Genomic DNA, 27860 nt, shown 5'->3' on the forward strand with positions numbered 1-27860 from the left:
ACCATAGCCTTGCTTCTTAAACGATACACAAAAACAAGAGCGATGGAACAGCTTGTGTGGTCGGATCACATGACGGCAGTAAAAAAATAACAACAACGGTGTGACTCAACCAATACATGTCTACATCAGGGAAAGGGAGTGCAAGGAGCAGCTGAAATCATGCAAAACAGAAGGAGCTATCTATGAAACAAGGCCACAGAGTCAGGTAGTCAGTTTCCCATCACAAAAATGCCAGATGGACCCCTGGGACGAGCCTTGATACAGAACACCTCTTAGGCCAAAAATAAACCATTCAGGCCTGAATCACCTGAAGTTAACCCCACTCCTAGCAGTGGTAGTGCTGGGAAGCATGAATTATCTACTGATCCCATTCCTAATCCATTCACCATACTGATCTCAATATCAACAACACTTATAATGTGTCATGCCTTCCTAGTCACAAACACATTAACACAAGAGGGACGTGTGGAAAACATTAGGAAGGTAATCAGGCCATACCAAAATCACTTCCCAGGACTCTCTGTAGAAGATGGGGCTGTTGACGTTCCAGTAGGCACAAAGGCAGTCCAGGCGACCCAGCTGAGAGGGGAGAAGAGCGGCAAACCATTGGAATAAGGCATGGCCGGCATGGTCTGGCAAATTGACAGACAATTGCAGAAAACAACTGCACCATACTCATGCATTAAAGCTGTAAGCATTGACTATTGATTATCTGGTGTGACGAGTTCAAAGTTCTATGGTACAGCGTGTGTATATATATATACATACATATATTTCTTTATTTATTCAGTGAGATTAAAATCATGGGAGACATCCAAACCCAGACTGAGCTAATGTCCTTATCATAAACATAAAAAAATTGAGTGCCAAAGCTAGTGGTTCATTTAAATTCACATGATTCCAGTAAGAGGACTAAAGCGCTTTCATGTTTAATGAAGGGCTGCAGGATGGGACGCATGTGATTGAGTCATGTGACTCAAGGTTACAGGTTATATAATGCTGTATACTTTGTACACACATATAGGATATCTGTCTCTAGTGCATTCGTGTGCGCACACTACTTGATAAAAACAATCAATTTAAAAGATTTTATATACATCTAATCATATAAATATATATATAAATAGTTCTATCTATCTATCATTGTATATAGACATAACTACCTTAGACCTTACCATACTCCTTTTGTCCATATATTTGCATGTAGTATTTCTAATGCTAACTATTGCACATTATTGTTTAGATCTTAAAAGGCTGGATAGGTAAATGCCTGACAGGAGACAGAGATTCATACCTCCACCTGATTCATTTATAAAAAATAAAATAATAATAATAAAAGATGAACATAATATTGAAACCACTTTTATCATAGTTAATCTTTTACCTTGGAGCTTCCTCCCAGTCAAAACAAGGAAACATTTTCTGACCATTCAACACACTACCAACCTTAGTCAAAACAACATAAGCTTGGTTCCTACCAGTCTCCATATCAATGATTTGGCTGCCAGGCAACAACTGCTTTTAATAAATTTAAAATCAACGTGACTGGATTTGTTGTACATACAGATGCTGCATAATGGAGATGATTTCATGATTCAGAACTTGAAGGCCTACCTTGTAGATTATCTTGGCTGCCTCGTTCAGTATACATGTCTTCCAGTTTTCATCTGCTGTCTGCCAACAGAAATAGACAGTGGTTAAATTACTGAATGAAAGAAGGCTTCTAAAGGTCAAGGTATGTGTGTGTTGATCTGTGTGTGTGTGTGTGTGTGTGTGTGTTTTGATCTGTGTGTGTTTTGATCTGTGTGTTTTGATCTCTGTGTGTGTTGATCTGTGTGTGTGTTGATCTGTGTGTGTGTGTGTGTGTGTTGATCTGTATTTGTGTGCATGTGTCTGTGTGTGTGTGTGTTTTAATGTGTGTGTGTGTGTGTGTGTGTGTGTGTGTGTGTGTGTGTGTGTGTGTGTGTGTGTGTGTGTGTGTGTGTGTGTGTGTTTTACCCACCTGTAGGCTGAGCTCTGCCATCGTTACTCCCATGGAGAGGGGGCACTCGGGGTCCGACAGCTGTAAGAGAACCCACACAGAACCCGTCTTCAATAGAACATGACTTTAATGATAACATCCAAAGCAGACATTCCACTGAAAGTTAACAAACATTGAACACCAAAAGGCTGCCATCTTGGAGATGAGCCAATCGACTGGGAATGAAGGCATGCTGGTTATGTCTTACATCATCTTCATATCTGATGTGGACGCTGGTTAACTTCACTTGGATGTTCTTAATGACTTGGGCGGCCAGTTTCTCCATGAGTGTGTCCTTTTTCTCATCTTGGGGCTTTTCTGTAATCATTGTAACACAAGATTTCCCATTTAAATTTTTATTATATTTATTTACAGCAAAGGTTGAATGTGCTTGATCTGGCTGGTTGCTCAGGTGAAGGCGTGATATCTTTATCTCTATCCGTCGTTCAAAAGTAAAGATAACTATAATATATGTAGTATTGACTCATATCTATGCTCTCTCTATTCAAAGTATTCAAAACATATCAAAGATGATATGCCTCTTTTTATTAAATGTTTTGAAAGAAGGAAATTTTAACCCGGGGAAAAATCAGAAATGAAATCACAACGCAATCCAATGAAACAACTCAAAGTTTCATTTACAGCCAAAACATTGGCTGTTACCAGAACCTACCTTTTTTATTCTCATGGCGTTTCAACTTCCTGAAACCTTTTTTAGGCTTTTCAGGCTTTTTGTGTCCTTTACCGACTAGCGCAGCGTTAGGGATAGACAAAAGGGGTTAGTGGACAGGTAAGCCCAGCAGCAGGAACCCAGCAGAAAACCCAAGAGCATGCAGTGATGTGCAAAGGGCTCCTACACTCGGAAATGTATGAATGCTTCGACAAACGTTTTCCACAACAAAGAACCCCAAACTAATTGAGTATCCACACCTCGTGCACACCGGTGTAGTTACCCTTAGAACATTGCTGAAGAGAAGATATCAACCACATAACCAAGCAGGAGGAAAATTATTTATTGTATAGGTTGTGTGTGTAGGGTCTAATATGTTTTATAGGGATATTTTATAGGATTTTATGTCCGAAACGCACTACAGTTAAATGACCTGCCGGTGAACAGTTGAGAACAGACAGGACCTACCGTTCGCCTGCTCCTTGTAAACAACGCTCTCCAGATCGAGGAGGAAGTCTCCTGTCTGTGAGGCTGTGAGCAGCACGCCAACGTCAGCACAAGGTAAACAGCAGACACCATTAAATCCACACATGAAGCTGTCCATCTGGCCCATTACACACACACACACACACACACGCACACGCACACGCACACGCAAGCACACATCTGGATAGTTCACATTTAAATTTAGGTCACTGGAGATAATAAAAAGATCTAGTTGTAACCACTTCCTCTCAGTCCATATCCACATATGTCATACTTCTACTTTTAACCATTTGAGCATTTTGACAATGAAATGAAAATTGAACATGAATGTGAATGCCAAATGCCAAAATGCACATCCTGGAGTTCATGTTCCATGACATTCATTACTCCTCTTGTATGCAATCGATCCTGATGGCCCTGTATGTATGGGGCTTCTATTCATCGCGCTACGCTGTTGACCAGAGGTGGTTCACACAGAAATGAGATCTGGAAACGCCCTTTCCCTGAGGCGTGACTCATGTTTCGCTAAATGTCTGCTGCTAATTGACTAAGCTTCCCTGGTTGTTCACCATGGGGACGGAGGCAGATAATGCCAACGTGGCTGTAGCCTGTTCTACACAGGCGGCCCGTTAGTGATGGATCTTTGAATGACTGAGGGCCTGAAAGACTGAATTTATGGTTTCATGACTGAATGGCTACAGAGATGAGTGACGGACAGCTTGGATGAGAGACGGTTGGTTTACAGCGGTTTGGTTATCAATTTCTTCCGAGCCAGGCATGTTTGCTTTGGACGTCCGCTCACGACTATGCTGTCGTCGCCGTACCCCTGACTGCTGCTGGCCTCAGTCACCAGTTTAAATATTGAGATGGCACAGAGCCCTTCTAATTTCCAGAGCGCCGTTATGAAACAGATATCAATTATAGCCAGTGGAAAATGAATCATCCAAAATGAGGCATCATGCAGTGCATTGACCTTATGAACTTGCAAAAGACAGTGAAGGGATGAATAATGTGAGTGTGTGGGTGTATAGCTTATTACTCCAGTGAGTTTCAACCTACTTATTCTTCAAAGATCAATTTGCTCCCAATACATATATCCACCATGAATCAAGGTCAACCTAATCATTTCCTTAAAGAAAAGCAATAATTTTTTTCAAATAATTCCCACCCAAGTCCACTACGTATGGTTGCCTTTATTGTTTAAGGACTATTTCTGTGTAACTTATGACCATAACTAAATATAACCATGTTCCAACCGTCATCCTGCCGAGAGCCTAAACTTTCAATCACAAAAGGCAGACATTCAGGCTCACACTGAATCAAAACCGATGATTAGTGAACGTGATTTAGATGAAGTAAAGTAAAAGCAGAAGCGGGAATGCAGAAGGGGCATTAATGGAAAGGACAACGGATATGCTGTTATTTGACTAAAGCAAAACCTAACACCAGTGCCTCAGGCGTTAACTTGAAACACACACATGACACAAACAATTAAAAGGGGGACACAAAAAAAAAAAAAAAAGGGTTTGAGGATTCCTGTCAACAAAAGCTTTTTTTTCTTTCTCTGGAGGTTTCGGCGCAGTATGGTTTCAGGTGTGGAATGGATGGAGGGGGGCCGGCTGGAACCTGTGGGAGGGGGTGGTGACTGATCCGACCGGCCTTACCCCTACGTGCGGCCATCTGCAGGGCGTCCTCGATGCGCTGCAGCTCCCTCTGCTTTGCCTCCTGTGTGTAGCGCTCCTCTTTGTCCGCGTCATACTTGATGGCTGTAAATAAAGATTTGGACAAACATGAATACAGAGTAAAATAATTTGGGGACTTTTTAAAGAGTTAAACATGAGGAATAGAAAAGGGTAGTTAAATTGACTTTGAAGGGTAAGGTGTATTTCAATGAGTATTTTACAGGTATTTGTAGGCTTAATATAATAATGATGCATATATTGTCTATGAATCAATTGAAAAAAAATGAAAGTGCTGTATGTGGAAAGGTACGTGTTAACTATAAAACTTATTTATTGTGTTTAACTATGTAGGTAACAATCAATGCTAGAAAGACTGCAGTTATTAAAGATAAATATATTTTCAATAATTTGTTCCACAACTACCATTTTTTACCATATTTCATTTTTTATTGTAGCATATTGATGCTCTGCAAAACACAGATGGCCACAAGACACACTTAAGTAACTTTCAAAAGTTACTTTTAATATATTTAAATACCTCAACAATCAACACTACAATTGTCAACATAAGTCTGTTTAACTGTCTATGTTTGTACCTGCTTTCAAATGCAAATATATACAAGCATATGGCTATTGTTTTTGTTTGTGTTTTCAACATACATGTGATGATCGTAATGCAGTTAAATGCAGAAAATGCGTCTATTTTTAGCTGTCAATTCCCTGAGCAAGCTGCATTATTCACATCTATGAATGAGAGCTGAGAACAGACCTTCACGGCTTGGCTGCTAGGCAACCAATATAGTCATGGTGACCTGTTGAATCAATCTAGACACAGGTGTCAAAGCCTGCTACTGAGGGGCCATCTCAATACTAGTCTTATTCCAAGCCAAAGGGCAGAAACTATCCCTAAATAGGGACTAAATAGAGGTTGACCAAGGTGTAACGTTAAACACCAATTCCAGGAAGCAGTTGAAAGGGAAAATCAAATTGATTTAAGAAAAATGTAATTGGTATTGTGCCATCCCTAGTTTACACTGCATGGCTACTAATAGTGTCAAATCCTTTCATAATGCGTGGTGTGCCTCTCTCCCTTGCGTGTCGGTATTGCCTGTTGTTTCTTTCCCTCACCAATAGGGGAGCTGGTGCTACGGGCCGTGCCAGGTCAATGATTGGGTTGATTGGACGGGAGTTAAAAGGAGCCTTTTAACTCCCGAGAGAGAGCCGGCTCGCTCTCTCTCTCGGCCTGACACTGAACTGACTGGATCATTACCTTATTTTGCGTTACACTATATTACACTGATATGAACTACACTTTTTGTTTGGCTTCCCATTAGTGATTACGGTTGTATGTAGTTAATTTTATAAATATTGTTCTTCCTTTGTGATCAGCGTGGTCTCCTCATTCATGTCAGCGCTACTTGAGCCAAGTGGTCCTGACACTGCCTAGCCAGGTCGGCTACAAATGCCAAAAAACCTGTTTTGGGAAATATGTAGTCGCTAGTGTTTTCGGAGGAAAGTAGGTCGTCAAACTTCACTTACTTGTTCCTGGAACCACTAGAAGATACAGACCGTCGAGAGTGGCTACCACTGCATCGTTATACAGGTTCTTCCATGGGATCTTTAAGGTTAGCTTCCCTGAAATAAATACATCATAGTTTTATTAATTCAAAGTACGTTACATATATTTTGATATTTTATGGATTTAACATGGCCACGTGAGTGCATGTGGAAATAAGAGATGAACAGTGGGAAAGAAACAAACTGTTAGATGTAGACCGATATATTATAATCCTTAATTTTGTATACACTTCACAACATTTTAAACTGCTTTACAGTTTTCCACAACTGCTTCCTTGTCTAGACTCATTCGATATAACCAGGCCTTGTTGCTACGTTTACAACCTGCAGGTAAACAGATATTTATTACACCTTGCGTTTACTTTTCATTAACGTGTGCAAGCCAAGGCAACTTGAAACCTTGGCTTAGCTGACGTACCAACCATTAGCCATGCTAGAGTGCAGTGAGACCTATGAAACAGAGGGGGAGGAGGGGCGTGAACAGGTAATTCTCTATGAGCAAGTCAATGTCAACAGACAAAATACCTCTTAAGAGCCAGATATAGCACACAGAACCCCCCCATGTACTGTCACACTTATGGGCCTTGTTGAACAAACGTTCAGCAAAACCTTGCTCATGTCACTAGGCAACCACTGCTTTGGTTTCCATGCAAAACATAAAATATCACTTTAAACAAGTGAAGTTGTTGTTGTTGACCTCTTTTTTAGTTAGTAGAGCCGAATGATTGAATCTGTGATGGAATTCCCGCTTGGCAATATTTTACTTGATTAGAATGTCATTAAAAGTCCTGGCATAAAAAAGTGCATAATAAGCCAGTTTGTAGAGACACAGGAGCTGTAAACTCTAACGCATGTAGAATTAGTATCATGCTCTGCCAAAATAAAGAGATGTGGAATCACAATTTGAGAACCGGTACATCCAGATAACCTTGTATTGAACATCCACCTCACTTCCCCATCAATAATTTAGCAGTGAGAATAAATTATTTTGGCCTGGTTAATATAGCCTATAATAGACCATAGAAGAGTTGTGTGCATCTTAAATTACTTCAGAAAAAAATGTAACCATAGTTCATAAAAAGCCTTTGGGGGGATTCTCAAATACCGTACTTTAGAACATGTTTGAGGACCACAAAGAATATATATATATATTTTTACAAACTATATACAAGCCAACTAAAGGCTTTCTAAAGATGTCAGTTTTTTAGGAACCAACTTCACTTCAATTAATACAGTGCAGTGTGGGCTTTGAAGGCAACTAGATGACTCATCAACCAGGAACTCACAAAACGTGACGAAAGCCGGTCACATGTTTGACAAAAAAGGGTATTTCCTAAATGATTTATTATTTGCTATACAATATTTTATATTGTCTAAAGTTTGATTAATCTGAATCATTGAAGGCCAGGTTCTGGTTATCTCGACATATGTGTGTAAATCTTATTTACACTCACTGGTAAGAGTTGGATTAGTCAATAAACAAAACCTTTACTGATACACTATTTACTCTCATGGCGCAATCCAATATGAAAGTTATCATCAAGGTCACACTGACCCAAACTCAATTCAGATCTCAGTAATGGGACATCAGCGTTCAGCGGCAAGAGCACTAGATATGTTAGTCAGTAACTTTGTGTAAAGTGGACTTTTCGTTTTCAGTGTCAAGCAATTCAGTGAGCACAGCCATTTCAGAATCAGGTGGGCAATTCCTTCCACAAATGCTGATATTAAATTAATCTCAAAACTGCACAACAGTGCATTGTAGATAGAGCCTCATCTACTGTATGATTGATTGACCCTTGGTCGTACAATTAACAACCTTATTACTAGGGTCAGTTTAGTCATCCGTTCACATTGTTAGGGTTTAGGAACTCATCCCTACCAGCCGCTCTTGGGAAGCTGAACAAATACATGTAAGACAATGCATGGATATGGTTGTGCAAAAACATAAGCAAATAGCCACAAACATGATATTTATGTAATTATATACGCTCTGTTTTGCACTTACCGACTTGGCCAGCTCTTATTCTGAAGGGCACATCAAATTCACTCTGTAAGAAATAAAAAAGACTATTATCTACAAGGATAGTGTACGACAGTGTCATATGTATATATATATATATATATATATATATATATATATGACCTAAAAACCAGAGGTTTACTCTAGTCTCGTGGGCTATTGTGTGCTGAGTCACATCGTTTGTTGAAGGTTTGTGGAAAGTGTAAGAGTCTTGGTCCACATGGCTGGTCTATGATGGCAGCGATCAAAAGATCATCAACAATACAAGATCACCCCATTTGTAATGTGTCTTGAAAAGTCATTATTGGGAATAGATGGTGGTCATTCATTTCCAATCTGGGAGGTGTTTTCATGAGGTTTTGCGGCACAATGATGACAAGCTGATTTAGAATAGTTTTATAATGCAACAGGCTAAGTACTTACCAAAGCATTTTCCTTAACTCTGAGATTTTCAAGAACGACATTTCCTGCAAAAGATAATAACAATGTAGTGAGGATTGAAGTAACAGGTTCACTCAGAGATAAGGTATCAGAGCATCGTTTTTTTCCGCTTCTTACTTAAAAGGTCAGCCTAGCTGGACAAGTAGCATAGCAAAGTGAAATCCCTCTAAGCCCCTTCCATGACAGGGACAATTATGTTTGTGTTACCTTGGCATTGCGGTAAAATATAGCCCTGTACAGGCTGGAATTGCCCAAATCGTATTCAGCATTCTAAGACGCTGTAATCTAAGATGCAGACCGAACAGAATTGATGTCAATAGAATTGATGTCAATAGAATGTATGCATTAACCAAAAAGAATGGTATCCAACTATCTATACAAATAAATCTCACATGATAATAATAATCTGAATCTCGATAGCATGCATAGTGTTTAGGCAATGCTTCTTAAGCCTGCTATATGTGGGGCTAGAAAATATAGTGTTTTTTTTTTTTTAAGGAACCATGGTTCATAAATGTACTAAATACTGTATGATAAACCTTTTTGAGGGGTTACCTGCTGTTGAGAGAGTTGAAATTGTTTTTTTGTAAGAATATATATGTAGGCTATACTATTTAACCAGAAATCTGTAAAGATAAGTAATTATCTCCTGCTGCAGCAGAAGGGGCAAGTCCCCATTCATGCTTCTTTAATTGAGTGGCCTCAGGCTAGGCTTTGGGTTGTTTGGTAGGCTGTGGACTGATTAACCCCTCAACGCACGCGCCGCGAAATATGTAGTTTCAGCATTGACATTTGACAACATTTTAGAAATGTAAGACCTAAACAGTTTGGATCTGACCTATATCAAGTTTGCACTATACTTACTTTTATAGGGATACTATGAATATTGCTATTCCTAAATTGAAATTACTTTAGAGCTAAGTGGATCTACGTAATTACCCAGATTATATATTCAGTTCAGTTCATACAGCGGAAGGACATTGTTAACGAAAGCAGTGACTCCACGCTTTCCTTATCTTGACAGCAGAGACAAAGCTCATGTCATTGGTTCTGTTTACTAGCAGCTAGCCCACATAGCGCCCCTCAGAATGACAGCAAGCCATATCTATTTTAGTTTTTAATGACAAATGGTTTGGTTGCTTCCTTAATGTGCTGCTGACAATCTAAAAAAAAAAACTAGCATAAGACATAAGTCATTGTCTCTGCACGTCACGCAGGAGTTAGTTAGTAACGCACTCTCCCAGCATGTCTTCATGACATTCCCACGACATACGATGGGCGGGCGACCTGCTTTGCAACATATTTAGGATTGTAGATGAATAGATTCGAGTTGCATTAATGCATGATCCAGCAGAATTCAGTTTGCGTTCACTGTTGACACCACCAGCTATAGCTACTTAGTCGTAGTTTCGTTCCCTACTGTGGCTGCTTGACTCACCTCCCCAAATGCCTATCTTGAGTTGCGACTTGTCCAGGTTCTCCACATAATCGCCAATGAACCTGTTCAACAGATCACTGACCAGGGTTTCAAAAACCATGGTCGTGTGTGACGATGCACTACCCTTCGAAAAGGGTACGCGCCACGGTCAGCGAAACGATGTCTTCGCGTTAATCTCAATGTTTTCCGTTGACAGATAACAGGGATACTGAAACTCTGAACGATTAGCTCTGGGCTCGATTGTTGTGTGTTCGATTAGCACGGTCTGCCGTTGCACACACCACGATGTAAGTGTGAGTGCATCCCCTCGGCGGCGTCGTTTTGGTCGAGCAGGTTCTCCATGATGAGAGGGAGTGACAGAGGCTTTGATACATTGGTGAACACCCCATTTGACCGTAAGAATGAGATATTGCAGACACCATCCAATGCTGATATTAGATTTATTAATATGAAAATATTTACCACATAATTACAATTAAACAGGAACAATAAGGGTACAATAAAGAATGTACTATTTTTGGTCATGTGTGATTCCCTTGAAATGTTTGTTATGGTCACGTGTATGTGCATGTCAACATTTCAAACACATAGACACATTCTCAATAATGTTTTTTTAATGTAAAAAAATAATAGTTGGTATAAAAAATAGAAACTATTTAATTTAGCAGTTCTTATCCAGACAATATGCTAGGAAGCAGGATCTCACAGTCTCCTAAAATGTAGTCCCTTTTCATGGTGGACATCTTATTCACCACTTTGAACCGCAGAAACCAGTTCCCAAGATGTTCCTCACAGATGCCGTCAAAAAAGAAGTCCTCATTGAAAATGGGGTTGCGACTTCTCTTGATCACTGTGCTGCGTTGCTTCTGCATCTTCCCCGGCAGAAGACACACACTGATGCTGCAGTTGATGCTTTTGGGGTCCGTTGAAACGGCATACAGCCCCTCCGCACTGATCAGCCTCACCCTGAACCTGTGGTTCTGCGGGCAGTACTCTGCTGCCAGACGAAGGTTTCCTTCTCGCCCAACGGGTACCAGGTGTTCCCTCATCACCCTCTCTCGGCACAAAACCCCATCGGTGGGGAAGACGGGAGGAGGGGCGAGTCCGAACACGTTGGCCGGGGTCAGGGGCTCCTCCGGCTCGTCCGAGGACCTCCGCACCACGTTGGGACTGCTGTCTGTGGAGCTCCCTTCGTCCGTGGACAGGGAGTTGTTCCGCGAGAGCAGAGACTTCCGCCCTGCTCGGGAGACCAGCCGCTCGTGACCCAGGGCTTTGAGGAGGTAGGACCTGGGCGGAGGCCTGGCCAGCAGGGGGGAGTTGAAGGGGGAGGACTCTGTGGACGAGGTGGTGTCGCTGTCCAGGGACACCACCTGCCTGTGCAGGGCCATCGCCCTGTGCGTGGGCAGCCTGGAAGCCAGCTTGTTGAGGCTGAACGCAGCGCAGTGGGGGGGTTTGGGGGAGCTGCCGGCGGAAGGGCTCCGGGGGGGGAGCAGTGTGAGTCCACAGGCCGCTGGGTCGCTGTGGAACAGAGACTCCTTCCGCCGCGTGTGGGGGCTCTCCAGCAGCGTGCAGAAGCCGTAGCAGGTCTGGGCTTTGGCCAGGTGGGGCAGAGACAGGGCGGCCTGGCTCCGGGGGTCCGCGTTGGTGCTACCCTCGTCGCTGAACGCGCGGGGCAGCTCGTCGACGTTCTCCACCTGGATGACGTGTGTTTTGAACGGCTCTCTGGCCGGGGCGGCGTCCTCCACCATGATGCCGTTCACAGTCCCCTTGACAACAGGGAAGGGTTTGCTCCAGTCAGGTGCCTTGCTAGGCTCCTGTTGGGGTGTGATCTTGGGAGGGATGAAGAACTTGGGGATAGTGCTCGGGGTGATGATGTTAGGGCACAGGGTGTGCTTTGGTCTCTTCGCCTGGGCTGTTCTCTCCCCAAACATAGCCTCGGCCAGACGAAGACTGTACTCCACCGGCAACGTGAAATGGTTCTCATCCACAGACTCCCTGATCTGCTCCAGAACCCACATGGGTCCTGAATCCAATGGCTGATTAACAGCTAAAAGAAGGGTAAAAAAAGATTTAAAATGATTATTCATGGTCCACAGATCTATAGTAATAACAAGTAAAACTTAAAATGTAAAAACAATAACCAGTAATAATATAACATTAACTAATTAAACAATTCTATATATAGATGTCTGTTAAATACATGATAAATAACTGAGCATCCTACCTTGGAAGCAAAGAAACGTGGCCGTTTGATTATTCCAGGATCTATACTCAGTGCTACCTCTGCTCTTGTTCACTGGCAGGTTACTTGTCTACCCACAGCACAGGAAAGTCTGTGGTTCACAGGGAAAAAGGCATGTTGTTTAAATAGACCTGTAGTTAATGAGGGGGTGGGGGGTGTTTTATCTCGTCCTCTCGCAAAAAGCAAGTATGACGTCGTAGAGGGACTACCTGCTCAACCACAGCGCCCCCTGGGGGTGAACACCTGACGATATCGTTTTCAGTGACGTGTGAATGTGTAAATGCAGGTAGAGCATTTATGGTTTGATATAGGCTAGTACTTATTTATGGTTATGAAGGCCTTTGTGTTGACGAAAACTACGTGGTATTTTATCTTCTTTCACTATTTCCTATCGTGAAAATGTTGCAGGAGAATTATGCAGGCCTAATATTTACCCTCAATAATTGTCTTATCTATTTTATGTCCTAGATCCTGGTTGTTAATAAGTAGTGCCAGACATGCCTGGTTCCTATGTCCTTGATGAGTTGTACTCTGAGTTCTGATGATCAATATATTAGCCTACATATATATAACACTTAAACTAGCTCGTAGCTTAAAGTACCTGGATATATCTCTGCAGGGGTGAGAGCTTTTGCTGTGGCTGCCCCCCGCCTTTGGAATGAACTGCCGCCTTCAATTAGAGACGCTCCTTCCATTTTTTAATCTTGGCTCAAAACACACCTTGTTGTTATTTGTATGTTTTTCATGTAGGCTACTGTCTATGTATGTGGTATGTGTTCTTGTATATGCCTTTTTGCACCATGTACGGCACTTTGGCCAGTGAAAACTGTTTTTAAGTGTGCCTAAATATATACATTTTACTTAGTACTTATTGACTTACTACGATTTCAAAACTGAAAAAAATCACATCCTATAACTTATATATCATTCAAATAAAGAATGTCAGCCGGCCTTACCTCGCTCTCTCTCTCTGTTTACATGCCAAGAGGCAATGTTGCACTGCCATGTTTTTTCAGCTTCAGCCACAAGTAAAGGACCATTTACTCACTGCCACACTCGCTATCTAGTTAGTAAATTAGAACTCTAAATGGCCTTTTCTGATTATTGTTTATCTTGCATGATGCTACAAATTTAACACGGACTGGCCTGCCCAAAGGGAATAGCATCATGAAGTTATTCCCTTTGGGCAGGCCAGACGCAGGAGAAAGAGAAATACAAATGCAATTCTACTTGTCTTTTTCTTGAATTTCTCTGCCATCTAGTGGACAGTAAGAGTGTAACTCATCACTGTATTTAATTTTCAGTCCCACAGATGGCGCAATTCCCAAACGAAATATGTTACAGCGCGTTCATCTATTGGCTTTTATTCAGCGCTTAACATTTTAAAAAGAGGTTCACCAACTCAGCTGGTTAAGAATGACCTCCAACCTCAACCCATGACTCTGTTCAGTCTATTCTTCTCCGTTGAACAGCATCTCATGTCGGTTGTAGGCTACTACATCTACTTTTTGACAAACCATATCATTTCTTGAATTCATATTGAAATGTAAAATTGCAACCTTTGGGCAGAGCTGAATCATGCACCGTGCCGCAGTATTTTGAATGTTGCTAATTACTGTCTACAATGGAAATAATGTGAATACATTGTACAAGTTATATGCCGTTAAGCCTAATTTTTTTTCATCTTTTTAACTGTATTTTGCATGTAGTGCATGTATAATATAAACATTGATGGGCCATATAATACCTGCATGTCCTTTTCTTTTTACTTTTTTTTTTCTTTTTTCACAAAGCATTTCAAAAGTATAAAATATAAAGAGGTCATGGAAGTCAACATCATGATCGACACACCAACATTCATACCACTGAAGTCATAACAATCATGTTGCAATTAATTAATTTTGCTAAAAACTATTTAGGCCTTTGCAAGTTTGCAGAATTCCCCATTAAGACAGAGAAAGCCTTAATACTAATCTCTCGCATATTCGGAACAAGAAAACTATTACACAAAACTGCACACACACACACACACACACACACACACACACACACACACACACACACACACACACACACACACACACACACACACACACACACACACACACACACACACACACACACACATAGAAACACATGGAGAGGTTTGGCCATCTGGTTGTGAGGTTGATAGTGGATTAACACTTTAAGAGGCTTAGATGTTGCACTACACTGAAACCCCACCCCACCACAATACCTTGGGGGAAGATCTCTGGAGTTAACAAGAAGAGACAAATACATATTTTGATCTCTGTGGGTTGTGTACACGGTAAGGTGGTAAGTAAGGGAGGAGTAAAATAAAGGGAGGTACGTGTTTGATTAAATTCAAGTGGGAGAAAAAATCAGCACAAACTTCACCAGGTTTTCTTTACTTGAGCGATATTTCAAAAAACAATATTTACAACATATTGTACCTGCTTCCTCACATTTAGTCACACTATATAGAATATATACAATATATAGCTTAAGGCATGAGCACAGTTAACTTCTCACCGATATCTTTCCTCTTCCACTATTGAATTGCCTTAGCCTTCTTCTGTTTAGGGTCCCGGTCTTCTTCCTTGTTTGTCTCATTGCAACAGGTCTCACGGTTTAGTGGATGTTAATGAATGGAGCATGAGCAGCCTATGCAGACTGGGGCTGAACGTTGTTCCGTTCTCTTAAGAAGGTCTCTCAACACTAATACACAAGTTCTGCCATTGAGGTTCTTTCCTTTGGATTTTCACATTTGTCACATAAATGTTCACGCTGAACCCATATTAAAGTTAGAAAACATAATGTGCAGTCCCTTTTGTGTCAGTGTACTTTGTGTTTGCTTCACTATAGGCTGAACAATCAGATCTGTTTGTATCAGAGTTCTGTCCCTGCACTGAGAGTTAGCCACAACACCCTTGTATCATTTTAATCTGAGCCCACGTTTTCCTTTTCAGTGTTTCTTTATTTTTTGGACTGCATTCATACAGCATTTTTAAAACAGTGGCCACACAAAGCGCACAATATTCCCTAAGTCATGTTAGTGTCAACGATGCAAGGCGACAGCCAGCTCGTCGGGAGCAGTTTGAGGTGAGGCGTCTTGCTCAGGGACACCTCGACACCCGGGGATCGAACTAACAACCTTCCCTTTACCAGCCAGCCCGCTCTACCTCCTGAGCCACATGCCTCCCCTTTGTTTCTGCTTTATTTCTTTCTCCTTCCAGGTGTCACGGAAAGGACAATTCACCAACCGGAAATTGCTCTCTCTAGTCATATGTTGGCGCCGGAATGGGTGGTGGAGAAGGTGTCCATGCGGCTGCGCTTCACCTTCTCAACAGGGGGTGGTGGACGAAGGCATTGGCAGTTGAAAACCTGGCGGCATGCCTTGCGGAAGTTTTCAGACAAGAAGGCGTAGAGTATGGGGTTGATGCAGGAGTTCCCGTAGGAGAGGCAGTGGGCCGCGATGCGGAAGACGAAGGAAGCGTCCGTCAGGGGGAATGTGCCAAACTCCACCCACATTGTGATGATGTGGTAGGGCATCCAGCAGATGGTGAAGGCGGTGACCACCAGCAGTACGGTCTGGGCGGTCTGGCAGGAGGAGAAGGGGAGCAGAGGGGAAGGGTGGAGAAAAGGGTTTGGAAGATGATTTGTATTCATTGATTTGTTTGGTACGGTTTGGTTTGCCAGAATGATGATGAACAGTGCACATGTGCGGCGATACTGAGATATACAGCCAACCTGCCAACAAAACCTTTAAACATGGAGCTGTCCCTGTGATGACTTTAAGGCCTCCTTTTAAGCCTCCATTTTATAGGATAGGAACATTGAATATTATTCATTGTGTTGGTAGTGTTTTGGTTTGTAATTAATTGAGAAATGAATTGTCATAATCTGATATATTGTTCTGTTTGAAATTGCAGCAGCATTTCCCATGTGAGTCACAATTTGAAAGGTTCTCATTAGCCTAGATCAGGGTATATTTATGTTGAACAAAAAAATCCTATGATACATTCTGACGTACAATCCCTGTTTATATGGACAGTTTACTTTGTTTTAGAATAAAATAACATGTTTCCTGCTAGTGCTAATGTTCCTCTTCGAGGAATCAATAGCCAGTTCCAACCCATTATATCCAGATACACTGACGTCAGGGGCCATAACAACCCAAAAAGCCAGACTCCCTTGATCAATAAACAGCCTGAACAATTTGTAAGACATCTTTTCAAACCATCGCCAGGTGGCCCTGTTGACCTCTGTCCAACCCGGCGAATTCCCGACAGTCAACACACGCAATACTGAATCCCTTTGTTAAATAATAGTGCCTCTAAAATCATGCCATACAATCTTTAGATATAATGATGATCACACTCTACAATCATGCTAGACTATCTGTAGATAGTACCTTGGGTCCAAAGAAGCAAACCCATCCTTTAACAATTGTATGTGTTTGTTTTGCATCAGTCAGTGGAAACTTCTGAGATAATATTGTAAAACCTCTTCCATGGTTGATGTGAAGATCAGGATCAGTTGCAGAGCAGAGGCCAGTCGCTGTTTATTTAAAGAAAACGCTCAATACAAACTTCATCTAAACTTTGCAGGCTGACCACGTGCCTACATGTGTCCCCACACTGAGGTGGAGCCGTCTACTCCTGTAGCCTTCTGTAGACTAGCCATAGAAGTGTTGCACGATGTTGCATTATAACTAACCACACTTCCTCTCTTTATTAATTCAAGCTAACTTTAAATATACTCAAAATGACAGGGGTAGGTAACTTGACCAACTCGTGAGGCTGTAAGAGTATTTCTAGACTGCAAGTTTATTTCACTTGACTAAAGCGTACGTGCACATATACAATTTCAGACTTGAATAATAACCTTTGAGGCACCTTCATATAGTCGTTGAACTTTGCAATTAAATGTTTGTAAGTTAAAGACATGTGTATACATACCGAATGTATACAGAGAACCTATACTAACCATTATGAGTCGCCTTTACATTGAAATGTTTACATTCATCTTCAGTGAATTATTTCTGCTGACGAAGCACATTAGCGCTACAAGAGACTGATGGAGGTCATTCTGTTTCCAGGAAACGTATTGTCTGATTAAGTATTCTGATTTTAAACAGCGGACATCTCTCTAAACACACACTGCCACGGCGAAAAATGATATTTAATGCAGAGAGGAAATATTCACTGTCCATCATATCTAAATATTTATTCTGGTTGCTTTGTTCCTCTTACAGCTGACAAAACTATAAATATTGCTCTGAATCTAAATGCATTAGAGCTATTTGCGCACTATAAACAGTGCATCACTTTAGTTAAAAACATATTATCAAACGATCATATTTTGATCAGGTAAAGGGGCTCTGTATAGTGTCAGACTTCACACAGGGTGGCCCTCCTGGTAACAGATACTATCCAGAAGCCTTGGTCAAACTGCAGTGGTTATTTGAAAGAGGACAGAAGTACAGATATGAAGTAAAAATAAAGGAGTCCATGGGATAAAGGGCTAGTGCTTTAAAGGGTATTGGTTTGAAGTTTCCAACCTGTGTCTGAATATAATAGTCAGATATTTATTGTGGACACACACACAGGTTTAAAGATAACAGGTTTAAAGATAAGCTATCTCAGATACATGGAAATAATGGTTTCTTTGGTAGAAGAAGAACACCTCTGGCTTAAAAAGAACGAAGACCCTGGGCACAGCCTTTGGATTCTCAGGTGCTGGTGATACCACTGGCTTTTTGATGCCTTCTCACACAACGTTGGAAGTCTATGGCGACAAAGTTCATTCCGAGTATTTGTATCATTTGCGAGGATATGGTGGCCATGTCTCAATTCACAATCTTGTCGGTTCATGTGTCCTCTTTTGACCGTTGTAAACTCAGTTTGCATCAAGCAAAGACCGCTGGCAATTCCTAATCTGTTCCTGTCACTCCCATAATTATGTCACGCCAAGGATTTGTTGTTGACGTGGAAGAACTCGCTCCTAAATATATCCCTTATTTCGGCCTTAGGACATAAAAGGAATGGCAGAACCAATTCACATTTAAGTGTTAAAACTTGGTAACTTATGATCTATAAGTTCAAGTTAATATTATGTAATAGCCTATATATAAATAAATCATACAAACAAAATGTCTGCAGTTTTTAGGAATCTGCTTAAATTGCTTTGTGAGACTATAATAACGTGGGTCTTTACTGTCTGTTTTGTTTTACATGGATTAATTAGTCAAAATTTTGGAGTATGTGTTGTTGATGAACTCACCAGGCCCCAGTCAGACTGATTAGAATCTGGGGCTGGGCCAGGCTGCACACCTGTGGTGCAAAGAGTAATCCTATCTTGCTTGAAAAAATATCATCAATCATCTGTTAGATTTGACGGTTGGAAATTGCTTCCATCGCAACGGTCTGTTATTCAGAAATATGCTACCTGTTCATTTTCAGAAATAAACGGACCGCTGAACGCCATTGATGATCATCAAAGCTGTGTAATAAATCAAACTAATGCACTGTATAAACACATTCAGAGTTTAAGGCTATTCATAATAATGACTCATGGCAAAATACTTCTTGGAAACAGCTAAATTTGATAAATCAGAGTTCCAGAACATTCAACGTCAGGAAGAGTTCTACTGTCATCATTTCAAACCGAGATAATCCCACTAACTGTCACGGTGGGGTGCTGGTGGGGCAGCTCGAACAAAGAGGGATAGATCCTAATGCAGCCTGGGAAAGTAACAAAAGTCGTTTTTAACAACAAAACTAAATATCTCTGTTCCGTGAACAGGCAGAAAAAACACAAAAACAACAAACCAACGAGAGAACTAAAGAAGTGAACAAGTATACATGATATAAGAATATGAGTGAATGAGTTGCAGGTGCGAAGATTAACAAGGACGCACAGGTGAGGGGAATTTATTGATCTGACAAGTCATGGTCATCTGGTGGACAGGGGGAGAATAAACACTAAACAATCAAAATGGACTAAGTCAGATAATGACACCAACTTTACATCTACATTCTGGGAAGGAAGATTTGTTCAACTTCCAATATCTTTAGACTGACAAATAAATATTCTTTCACTTTAAGCATTCATACTACATGCTTACAAGAAACGTATTATCCTAGCAGCACATCATGGATTTAAGTTCCCTGGGGCTAAACTCTTCCAACATGAAAGAACATATATAATAATCATGCATCTCTAGGGAAGTTTATAGGATGTATAAGGATTAAACAATGTAGTTCAATAGAAAAATCATATATAAAATAAAATAGATTATTCTCCAGAATAAACACAGCATATGAGATTCAGTACTAAGAAATGAATACTAAAGTAGGTGCATTAAAGTCCATTTATATTCTGTTATCCACAGTGTACTAAGCTGTATAGCTGATGGATGGAAGATGCTTGGGGAAAAAGTGAAGAAGTAGTTCAAACCCACGTCAAACTTGTGATACTCCTTAAGTACCTCTCATGTGTAGGAGTATTATGATGAGAAATGCAAATGATTGATTGTAATTCGCCACACAGCGTGGGGTTATATAATACAAGTGTATTTGAAGCCTAACCCACACCCTCTTTCGGGAGCAGACATCAAGTTCCCCCTCTAATTTAAAGTGCTGCAAGCCATCTGCTTAAGGGTTCTGGGATGTGTGTTGTAAAACTAATCATGGTAAGGCATGAATACATTTCATCCTTCTAAATATTGTTGTGAAGGGACACTAAGATAATGTTATTTGTTCATTCACTGTGAAGTTCTCACATTTTACCCTCTTCAAAATGTCCCTGATGTATAAGGTTTAACGCTCATCCAGTTAAATCTGACAACACATGATATGAGAATGGTTACAATCTTTACTTATGACTTATTTTGTTTGTTCCTAATCATTGATTTGACAATGTTTTAAATAAAATCTGCTGAGGCTAGCCATAAATACATTTATCTTGTTTACACAGAAAGAAAAAAGGAAATGTCTTCCCTCAAAATGTTGATTTACAGGGGACGAATAAATAGGTTACCAAATGACTTGTTGAGCCGTAAATCTTGTTTACTTTAAGAAACAGACATATATAGTTCGGGCTTGTAATACATATCCCCACATATCCAGAAAGCAAACTATCCCCTCGACATTAGTGACTACTTGTCTCCATTAAGGTTTGTGCACCAGAAGACAGAGAATCAAAGCGGTCTCTCACACTCACAGCTTGACTGTTTTGGTTACACATTAAGGTCTCATTATTTCCCTGCCTGGTTACCCCTCCATTCCACTCTCTTCAACCCAAGCCCTACCTATTATCCGCAAAAAGGTAACTCTGTTGCCAGTGGTTACCGTTCTGCCAGTCTATTAAAGCTATCAGGGCTTAGGGAACAGAGGCAGAGGAGAATTGTCTGCAGCCTTATCTGTGTGTAGTAGGGACCATGCAAACCAGATTAGTCCACAATCAGAAACCTAAGTGCAGTCTTTTTGACCACACATTTGTCTTCATTTGGTAAATACTAGAACACAGTGTCTAATTAAACACACTTAATGATTTTGAGGGGCAACAAGGCCTGTTTTGGACAAACACTTGATTCACTTCAATTGAGTTTTGACGTTAATGTGCTTTACAGTTGACTACACTATTTCCATTATATACTTAAATTCCACTGATTGGACCAGTGCCATTTAATACATTAGCTTCAGTTCAATGAAGTTCCTGTGTTGTTGTGACAACTGAGATATTAACAAAGGTTATTCGTTCTGCGCTGCAGAATGTACAATGGTATAGATTCCAATCAGTACACTGGAAAAAGCCTTCTGTTGAACCAATTAAAAAAAACAAGGGTAATGGTTCACATCTATATTACATAACTTGAGCCAATGACAAATATATAGCTTGCCTCAAACAATATTTCCTATGTTCATAGAAACAAAATAATACAACTTGGCACCAAGTATAATTCTATTCTTTGAATAGAATTATTCAAAGTTAATACATTTAAATCGTATGTTAAATCCTAAACAAAAAAATATTGATTCACTCCAACAATTGTTTCTCATTTAAGAAATATCTATCAGAAATAATTTGTTTTATCCAATCAAAAAGATTACAATTTAATCAAACAATTGTTTGATTAAATTCCCGCTCTGCTCTCGCCGCTTCATGGCCTTGGGGCGCTTCTGCTGGAGAGTTGGAAGTCTCTGTTCCAGCATCAGCAGGATGTCTGGATTCTACATCACATCGCGACATCAGTCAGGGTTAGGTGCTTTGTCAAAGACACCTCGATACTCTGCTTGGTGAAGCAGGGGATCAAACCAACAACCTTCAGGTTACCAGCCAACCCGCTCAACCACCTGAGCTACTGCTGCCACACAATATACAATATATATTAACAATCTAAATGGCAGAGTTAGGCCTACTCCAGACCTCCCTCCAGACACAGACAGACTGTCCTAGCTCACAGAACCAGTGAGTCATCGTCACTCTGGTCAAGGCTCTCTACTGCAGGTTCAGCTGTAGGTGCTACCTTGAATGAATAAGCAGCTGATGTTCCAAAAAGCTTCAAAACATGATCAGGCAGCTGGTGCTCAAAGCAAGCATCACCTGACAGCTTTAATCCACTCTGCTTTAATCCATATCGGATGTATAGGATGGAGTTTAAGGTCTGCAAGGACATCCGGTTCCTGAGTTTGCTTTTTACCACGAGGACTGAGCTGCCTGTAAGTGCGTTGAGACGGGGGAGGGGCCGCGCAGGCACCCGGTGCTCGTTGTGAAGAGGTAATAGCGATAGTGCTTTCACCTCAAAAAGTCGCCAAAAGTCACCAATAGCAGCTGAAAAAGAAGCTAGATTTGTCGCTTGTCGCTGTTTTGAAAAAAAGTCGCCAAAGGGGTCTGAAAAGTAGCTAAATATAGCGACAAAATCGCTAAGTTGGCAACACTGCGGTTTGGTCCAGTAGTCGTAAGCGTCTTTGTATGTAATGCGCATGCGCAGGCTTGTACGTAACCTTGAAATTGTACATTTGTCTGAACAAATATTTTTTAAATTGAGCTCCTAATCAAATATAACAGTGTTTTAGGAAGAAAACAAAAACAATTATTTGGATTGAATGACAAAATTATTAATCAGTTGAATACACAACCTTAAAATTTTACATTTGTCAAAATATCTATATTTCACAGTATTTTGAAATAAAAAAAAGTTATTTTAAAAATAAAACAAAAAATGTTTATTTGAATTGAATTACAAAATAATAATCAGATGAAGTACGGCTTAAAACCCTTTTTCCAGTGTATTAAATCTTCAAATTGCTACTTCAATCCAGACAATGCCCATTACATTTCGAATGCACTCTGGATAATCTGATGTCTCACACTACCTTAAGAAGAAAGAATGAGAGAAATTATTCACTTACCTTTCTTTTTGAACGTTGAGACTTTTTTGACATATTCTTAAGCTTCTTATGTAGATGAAACAATACCTTAAGGAAAAAAAAAAAATTAACATTAACAAGAGACGGAAACTCACAAGATAAGATATAAATCGAATTACACCAGATGGAAAAACCGGCATTATTGGTACGTATACACAGTTTAGAGCAGTAAACCTTTTTTATTCTGTTTATATTATTCAAGGGATGGAGAGTAAGCCAAAATAGATAGTGGGTTTCAAATAGCAACTTTTTCAAGATGATGAATCATTAAATAAAATCAACACAATAATAATGATGAATGAATGACCCAAAAAAGATATCATTGTAGTCAATAAATTACCAAAGTTGTAACATTGGCACTGCTTTGTTGGGCACGCACACACACACACACACACACACACACACACACACACACACACACACACACACACACACACACACACACACACACACACACACACACACACACTCACTCACTCACACAGAAACAGGTTTCCGTCATATAACAAACATAGCAGTACATAACACATCAAGTTTGGGAGAGTCAATAATAAATTATCCCAGAGCCTTGAGACAGCTTTATGCTTCGTGGTTAAGTCAACAGGCATGGTATATGATGAGAGGTTATGTATGTCCCTCTATTAGATACTATCTGTGTTGTTTGTACTTGAATTGTGTAAGTTAAATTAAATAATTATTATCTTATTTGGCATAAAAAAATAGTTGAATTTAACAAGGACATTATCTCAGGTGAATTATGTAACATGAGAGTTTTGATTGGGCAAAGGTTATTTCACAAAAAAACGACATGATTTTCTAAATTGCATTTTTTAATTGCTTAACTGGTGCTTTACTATTTACCAGAGCAACACATCCTTTTGTCTAAAACTGCTAAAACAAATGATTGAATCAAGATTTGTTGAGCGGCTGCTTATCCTGGACATTTGCATTGTCCCCCATCTGTGCCAGTGCTAAAACGTGCAAGAGTTCAACTACGAGTGCTTTGATGGTGCCCACTCAAGAATGACAGTGCACAGACTTTAGAAACTAATCCAAAGTATGATTTTGACCCTACCCCCAACCCAGCCCCGCCTATTGCGGTGTCACACCAAAACAGCTTATGTATTCATTTTTAGAATTGTATTTGCACGTGGGGTGCTGAAGCATTTCTTTGATTTACTATAAAAAGGTATCCATGCTTTAGTTGCGCCTTATTTGGTTAACTTAGTTGAGAATACTTGGCGAACTTTTACGTAATTCTGACTGACATTCGTTTAATCTCAAACTGTGCCTTGCACTTGGAAGATGTATCTATGTCGAGTCACATAGGATTATCAGGCCTGACAAGTGTAGAAAATATTATGCCGGCTCAGACCAGAACGGGTTCTTATCATATTCACTACATATCAAAACATGCCTGTGTAGTTTCGCTGAGCAGCGAGGAGGTTTGTATGTTTGAGTGAGATGTGTTCCATTCTTTCCCCTTCAATTACCTCAAAAGTGCTTTTCGTTTGAGTGGTCACGAAAGGAAAGCTCAACTTTGTATAATTAGGCTCCCTTAGGAGATAAAGTAGGGTATGATAATAATGCCAACAATGACGACCTTAGACGACCTTCTAAACCTAAAGGGGAAGGTCCAACAGGCAACAATTGGGATTTTTGTTAGTGCCGATTTTTAAGAGATGATTTACAACGCATGCAATTGGTGTGCGAGATTCCTGGGCTGTTGAACCAGTACCGTAATGGCTAGAAAAGAAGCCCCAGCCCCTAATCCAGTTAAACTACAACTGCTCCGTCAAACGTCCCCGGACCGCTACCGCATATTAGTAACCACTGCATAGGCTACGTTTCATAGTTCCCTGATTTCACATTTGCCGTGATTTAGACGAATCGTTTAGATATTAGTTCATTGGCAGTCGTTGTGAAGCTGGATAGTCCAACTCTAGGCGTTTGCTAAACTTTTACTGAATGCCCATTTGGGCTACGAATAGACGTCTATATAGACAATTTAGCTTGCTGGAAGTCGGCCATAAAAACGTGTGAAAAGCACAACCAGAGAAAAAGATAGAAAGTCAGAAACAGCATTCTTTATCATCTATTTACAAACAAGGGAGTGCCAGTCAAGAGTCTAAAAGGGCGCTTTTGGAAGAAATGTAGCATGGATTACAAGTATAATGTTCAAATGGGTCTTTCGCTCCAAACATGTCGCATTAGGGGCTAAACATCGATTCAAGGGGAAAGAGTTGGCTCCTGTTATTCATGCACAATTTAAAAGATCACGATAGGATGGTTCCCAAGTAGCTTAGTTAACACTAGTTAATCAATGTTTTAGCAACGTTGCTTATATTCCGTGCGTAAGTAAGGGGTCCGAAGAGCATTACGCACGGATTTATGACAAGCCCATTGCCCTTCGGTCGTTTATGGCATTTGTGAATATTCCTCTACTGCTTATTAATGTCAAATATTAGCTTTGTTTGCGGGCAAGACAGCCCCTAAAGGCCAAGCCAAATTTCCGTCCTTACCTTTGTATAGCAGCATATGATCAGCCCCAAAGGCAGCAGATAACCAAACGCAAAAATAGTGACTTTATATGTTTGTTTTGATGCACCGATCCACTCCTCCCAACAAAACGTGCTGTTAGGGGCGTTGGGGTGGTTGGTCAAGATCTGGTGATGTGCCACTGGGATGGCGAAGATGAAGGACAATCCCCAAATGAGACCAACTCCGATCAGGGCATTTCTCCGGTTGCGAATGCACGGAGCCTTTTTGGAGTGCACCACGGCGATGTATCTGTCCACCGACATGGCCACAAGTGTAAAAATGCTCACCAGCATACTAACCATGACAAAATAGTGTCCAAATTTGCATAGGAACGCTCCGAATATCCACTCAGGCAGAGAGTAAATAGTTGCTTGAAACGGGACGCAAAGAAGCAGAAAGGACAGGTCTGCTATGCTGAGGTTCAGGATGAAGATGTTGGTGGTGCTCCCAGAGCGCTTTCCGGACTTATTCTTGCCGATGACAAACATAACCAAGCTGTTCCCAACAACACCAAGCACAAATATAACTCCGAAGATCACAGGAACTGCTACAGCCTCTGGACCTCCCGGGTCATCCTCGGCACCGAGACCCGTCCTGTTGAAGCCCAATATGTCGGTCCAAACCTCCGTCCGATTGTCCGGCAGCAGCATGTCGGCCCCACGACCACCAACTTGCCGTCTCGGGCTGGTGGTGCCCTGGAGGCGCGCCTCACTCCTGGAGAGTAGAGATCTCGCTATAGGGGCTCATTCGACGAAGGTCGTCTCTCCGCAGACTTGGTTGAGTTTAGGTTTCGTTTCCAGAGTCTTATCTGAAATGATGACCTATTTTATTGCAGCTGCAGAATACTCTAATGTTATTTATGATCTCGCCCATTGATCATTGCTAGGCTTAGGCTACTGTGAACAATTAAACGAAAGAAAAAAGCTACCATCACTATTCGCCGTTTTACTAAGTTAATAGGCTAGGCTATTATTGTATACAACTTCATGTCGTCTATAGCAAGCACTCTGTCCTCTCTCTGAGCCAAACTGGACCGAGTCTGCGACTTCATACACAACTTGCAGTGTCTACAATTAAGTTGCACCTAGCGGATCGGCCTTTACAGATATTTAATATAATATTCATAATTATGCATTAATAAGTGTATAATCCAATTAGACAACATGAGATACCAGATGCAATACAACACTCAAAATACTAAAAATGCAAAATAAAATACTGCTTTTCATTTACAGCGTTGCTGGGATAGGCCAGCATATTGCAAATTAAAAAAAAAGGCTCCTTGATAGGCTACCTCTTTACTTGGTTGGCCTTGCTTTAACTCAAAATACAACAGTGCATGTTCAAAGTACAACGGTTCAACTCTATCTGTACAAAAAGACAAATACTGTTACCGGTTTACTTAGCCAGCCTCCTTGCTAACCATCTAGGTTGTTAGCCATAAAACAAGTCTGCAAACTGATACTGGCTCCAAAGCAGATCTGTGGCAGGTCACACTATTGTCACCAGGTGAATGGCCTCTCTGAAGGGGCAATAGCGGCTGGGATACAACACTGGAGGGTGGCCCCCTCCATGTCCTGTGTCAGGCCTGTGTCGCCTTCTGGCTGGAGCCGCAACAGTGCAATGGAGAAGATGGAGCCCAGGTGTGAGTTATGGCTGACGTAATCTTCCCCAGACAGTGTGTCTATGTACTTGATCGGAGGGCCGTGGCGGGTCTTGCTCAATGGTTCCAAAGCATCCATCTCCTGCCTTGTTGGTGCCAGGCGCTGGCTTTTCCTATCAGCTTTAAGGACCTGAAGAATGGCTTTCTCTTGTTCATCACCCACTTGATCCTCCTCAGTCGAGTCCGCCATCTGGTTGGCTTTTCATTGATGAGGTAATGTGGAGGTAGGTTAAGTCCAGCCTGGGATTGGACAGTTCTCTCTTTCTTTTCCATGCGTTGGACGAATTTCTTACATATGCCAATTGCATGTTCAACAATGGGCTCGTAGACGCGTCTCTCTCTGAAAAAAAAGATTTATATTTTTTCACTCATACAGTCATATCTAAAAGGACACATATAGATACCAGCACATTCATTCAACAATAAAATAACAACGTATTACAACTCAAAATTTAAACAACAGTCAAATTGATGTCAACAGGAGTAGTTGCTCAATATCTGGCTTTTTTTAACCATGGGAAAAAAAGTCTGAAGCTCAGCTGGAAGCGTATTCCAATATCTATGGAATGTGTTGACCTCTGTATTATGAAAACTAACAGAAGGCCTTCACAATAAACATTTAACTAAGTGCAGCTGCTAA

General features: G+C 40.9%; 3 protein-coding genes across 5 annotated transcripts in view; all 3 read right to left on the reverse strand.

Annotated features, from left to right (window-relative positions):
• vps13c (vacuolar protein sorting 13 homolog C) overlaps window positions 1–10624 on the reverse strand; it is a 59383-nt gene extending 48759 nt beyond the window's left edge. The window contains exons 1-9 of one of the 2 annotated variants that reach the window (XM_056607889.1): window positions 10339–10624; window positions 8883–8926; window positions 8445–8487; window positions 6398–6493; window positions 4841–4942; window positions 2229–2338; window positions 2003–2062; window positions 1615–1674; window positions 499–579 (exon numbers count right to left, since the gene is read on the reverse strand). In XM_056607889.1, the coding sequence (XP_056463864.1) occupies window positions 499–579; window positions 1615–1674; window positions 2003–2062; window positions 2229–2338; window positions 4841–4942; window positions 6398–6493; window positions 8445–8487; window positions 8883–8926; window positions 10339–10438 (696 nt within the window). In that variant the 5' untranslated portion in view covers window positions 10439–10624. The remainder of the gene's footprint in view (window positions 1–498; window positions 580–1614; window positions 1675–2002; window positions 2063–2228; window positions 2339–4840; window positions 4943–6397; window positions 6494–8444; window positions 8488–8882; window positions 8927–10338) is intronic. The other variant, XM_056607890.1, reaches the window with a different exon arrangement.
• A 147-nt stretch (window positions 10625–10771) lies between these two features.
• Window positions 10772–13716, reverse strand: LOC130403904 (C2 calcium-dependent domain-containing protein 4C-like). 2 transcript variants are annotated; one of them, XM_056608435.1, is made up of 3 exons: window positions 13537–13716; window positions 12563–12671; window positions 10772–12385 (listed from the first exon to the last, which is right to left on the reverse strand). In XM_056608435.1, exon 3 carries the CDS (start codon window positions 12354–12356, stop codon window positions 11010–11012), a length of 1347 nt encoding a protein of 448 aa, XP_056464410.1. In that variant the 5' UTR covers window positions 12357–12385; window positions 12563–12671; window positions 13537–13716; the 3' UTR covers window positions 10772–11009. The 2 variants fall into 2 exon arrangements, with proteins under 2 accessions (XP_056464410.1, XP_056464411.1); XM_056608436.1 differs by lacking the exon at window positions 13537–13716 and adding an exon at window positions 13182–13216.
• Window positions 13717–14921: 1205 nt separating this feature from the next.
• On the reverse strand, window positions 14922–27377 carry galr1b (galanin receptor 1b). The gene is made up of 4 exons (XM_056608623.1): window positions 26952–27377; window positions 25539–26365; window positions 22999–23064; window positions 14922–16180 (listed from the first exon to the last, which is right to left on the reverse strand). Exons 2-4 carry the CDS (start codon window positions 26205–26207, stop codon window positions 15863–15865), a joined length of 1053 nt encoding a protein of 350 aa, XP_056464598.1. The 5' UTR covers window positions 26208–26365; window positions 26952–27377; the 3' UTR covers window positions 14922–15862.
• Window positions 27378–27860: the final 483 nt, after the last annotated feature.

This window comes from Gadus chalcogrammus, chromosome 14 (assembly GCF_026213295.1).
Source record: "Gadus chalcogrammus isolate NIFS_2021 chromosome 14, NIFS_Gcha_1.0, whole genome shotgun sequence".
In the NCBI taxonomy this organism is placed as follows: Eukaryota; Metazoa; Chordata; class Actinopteri; order Gadiformes; family Gadidae; genus Gadus; species Gadus chalcogrammus.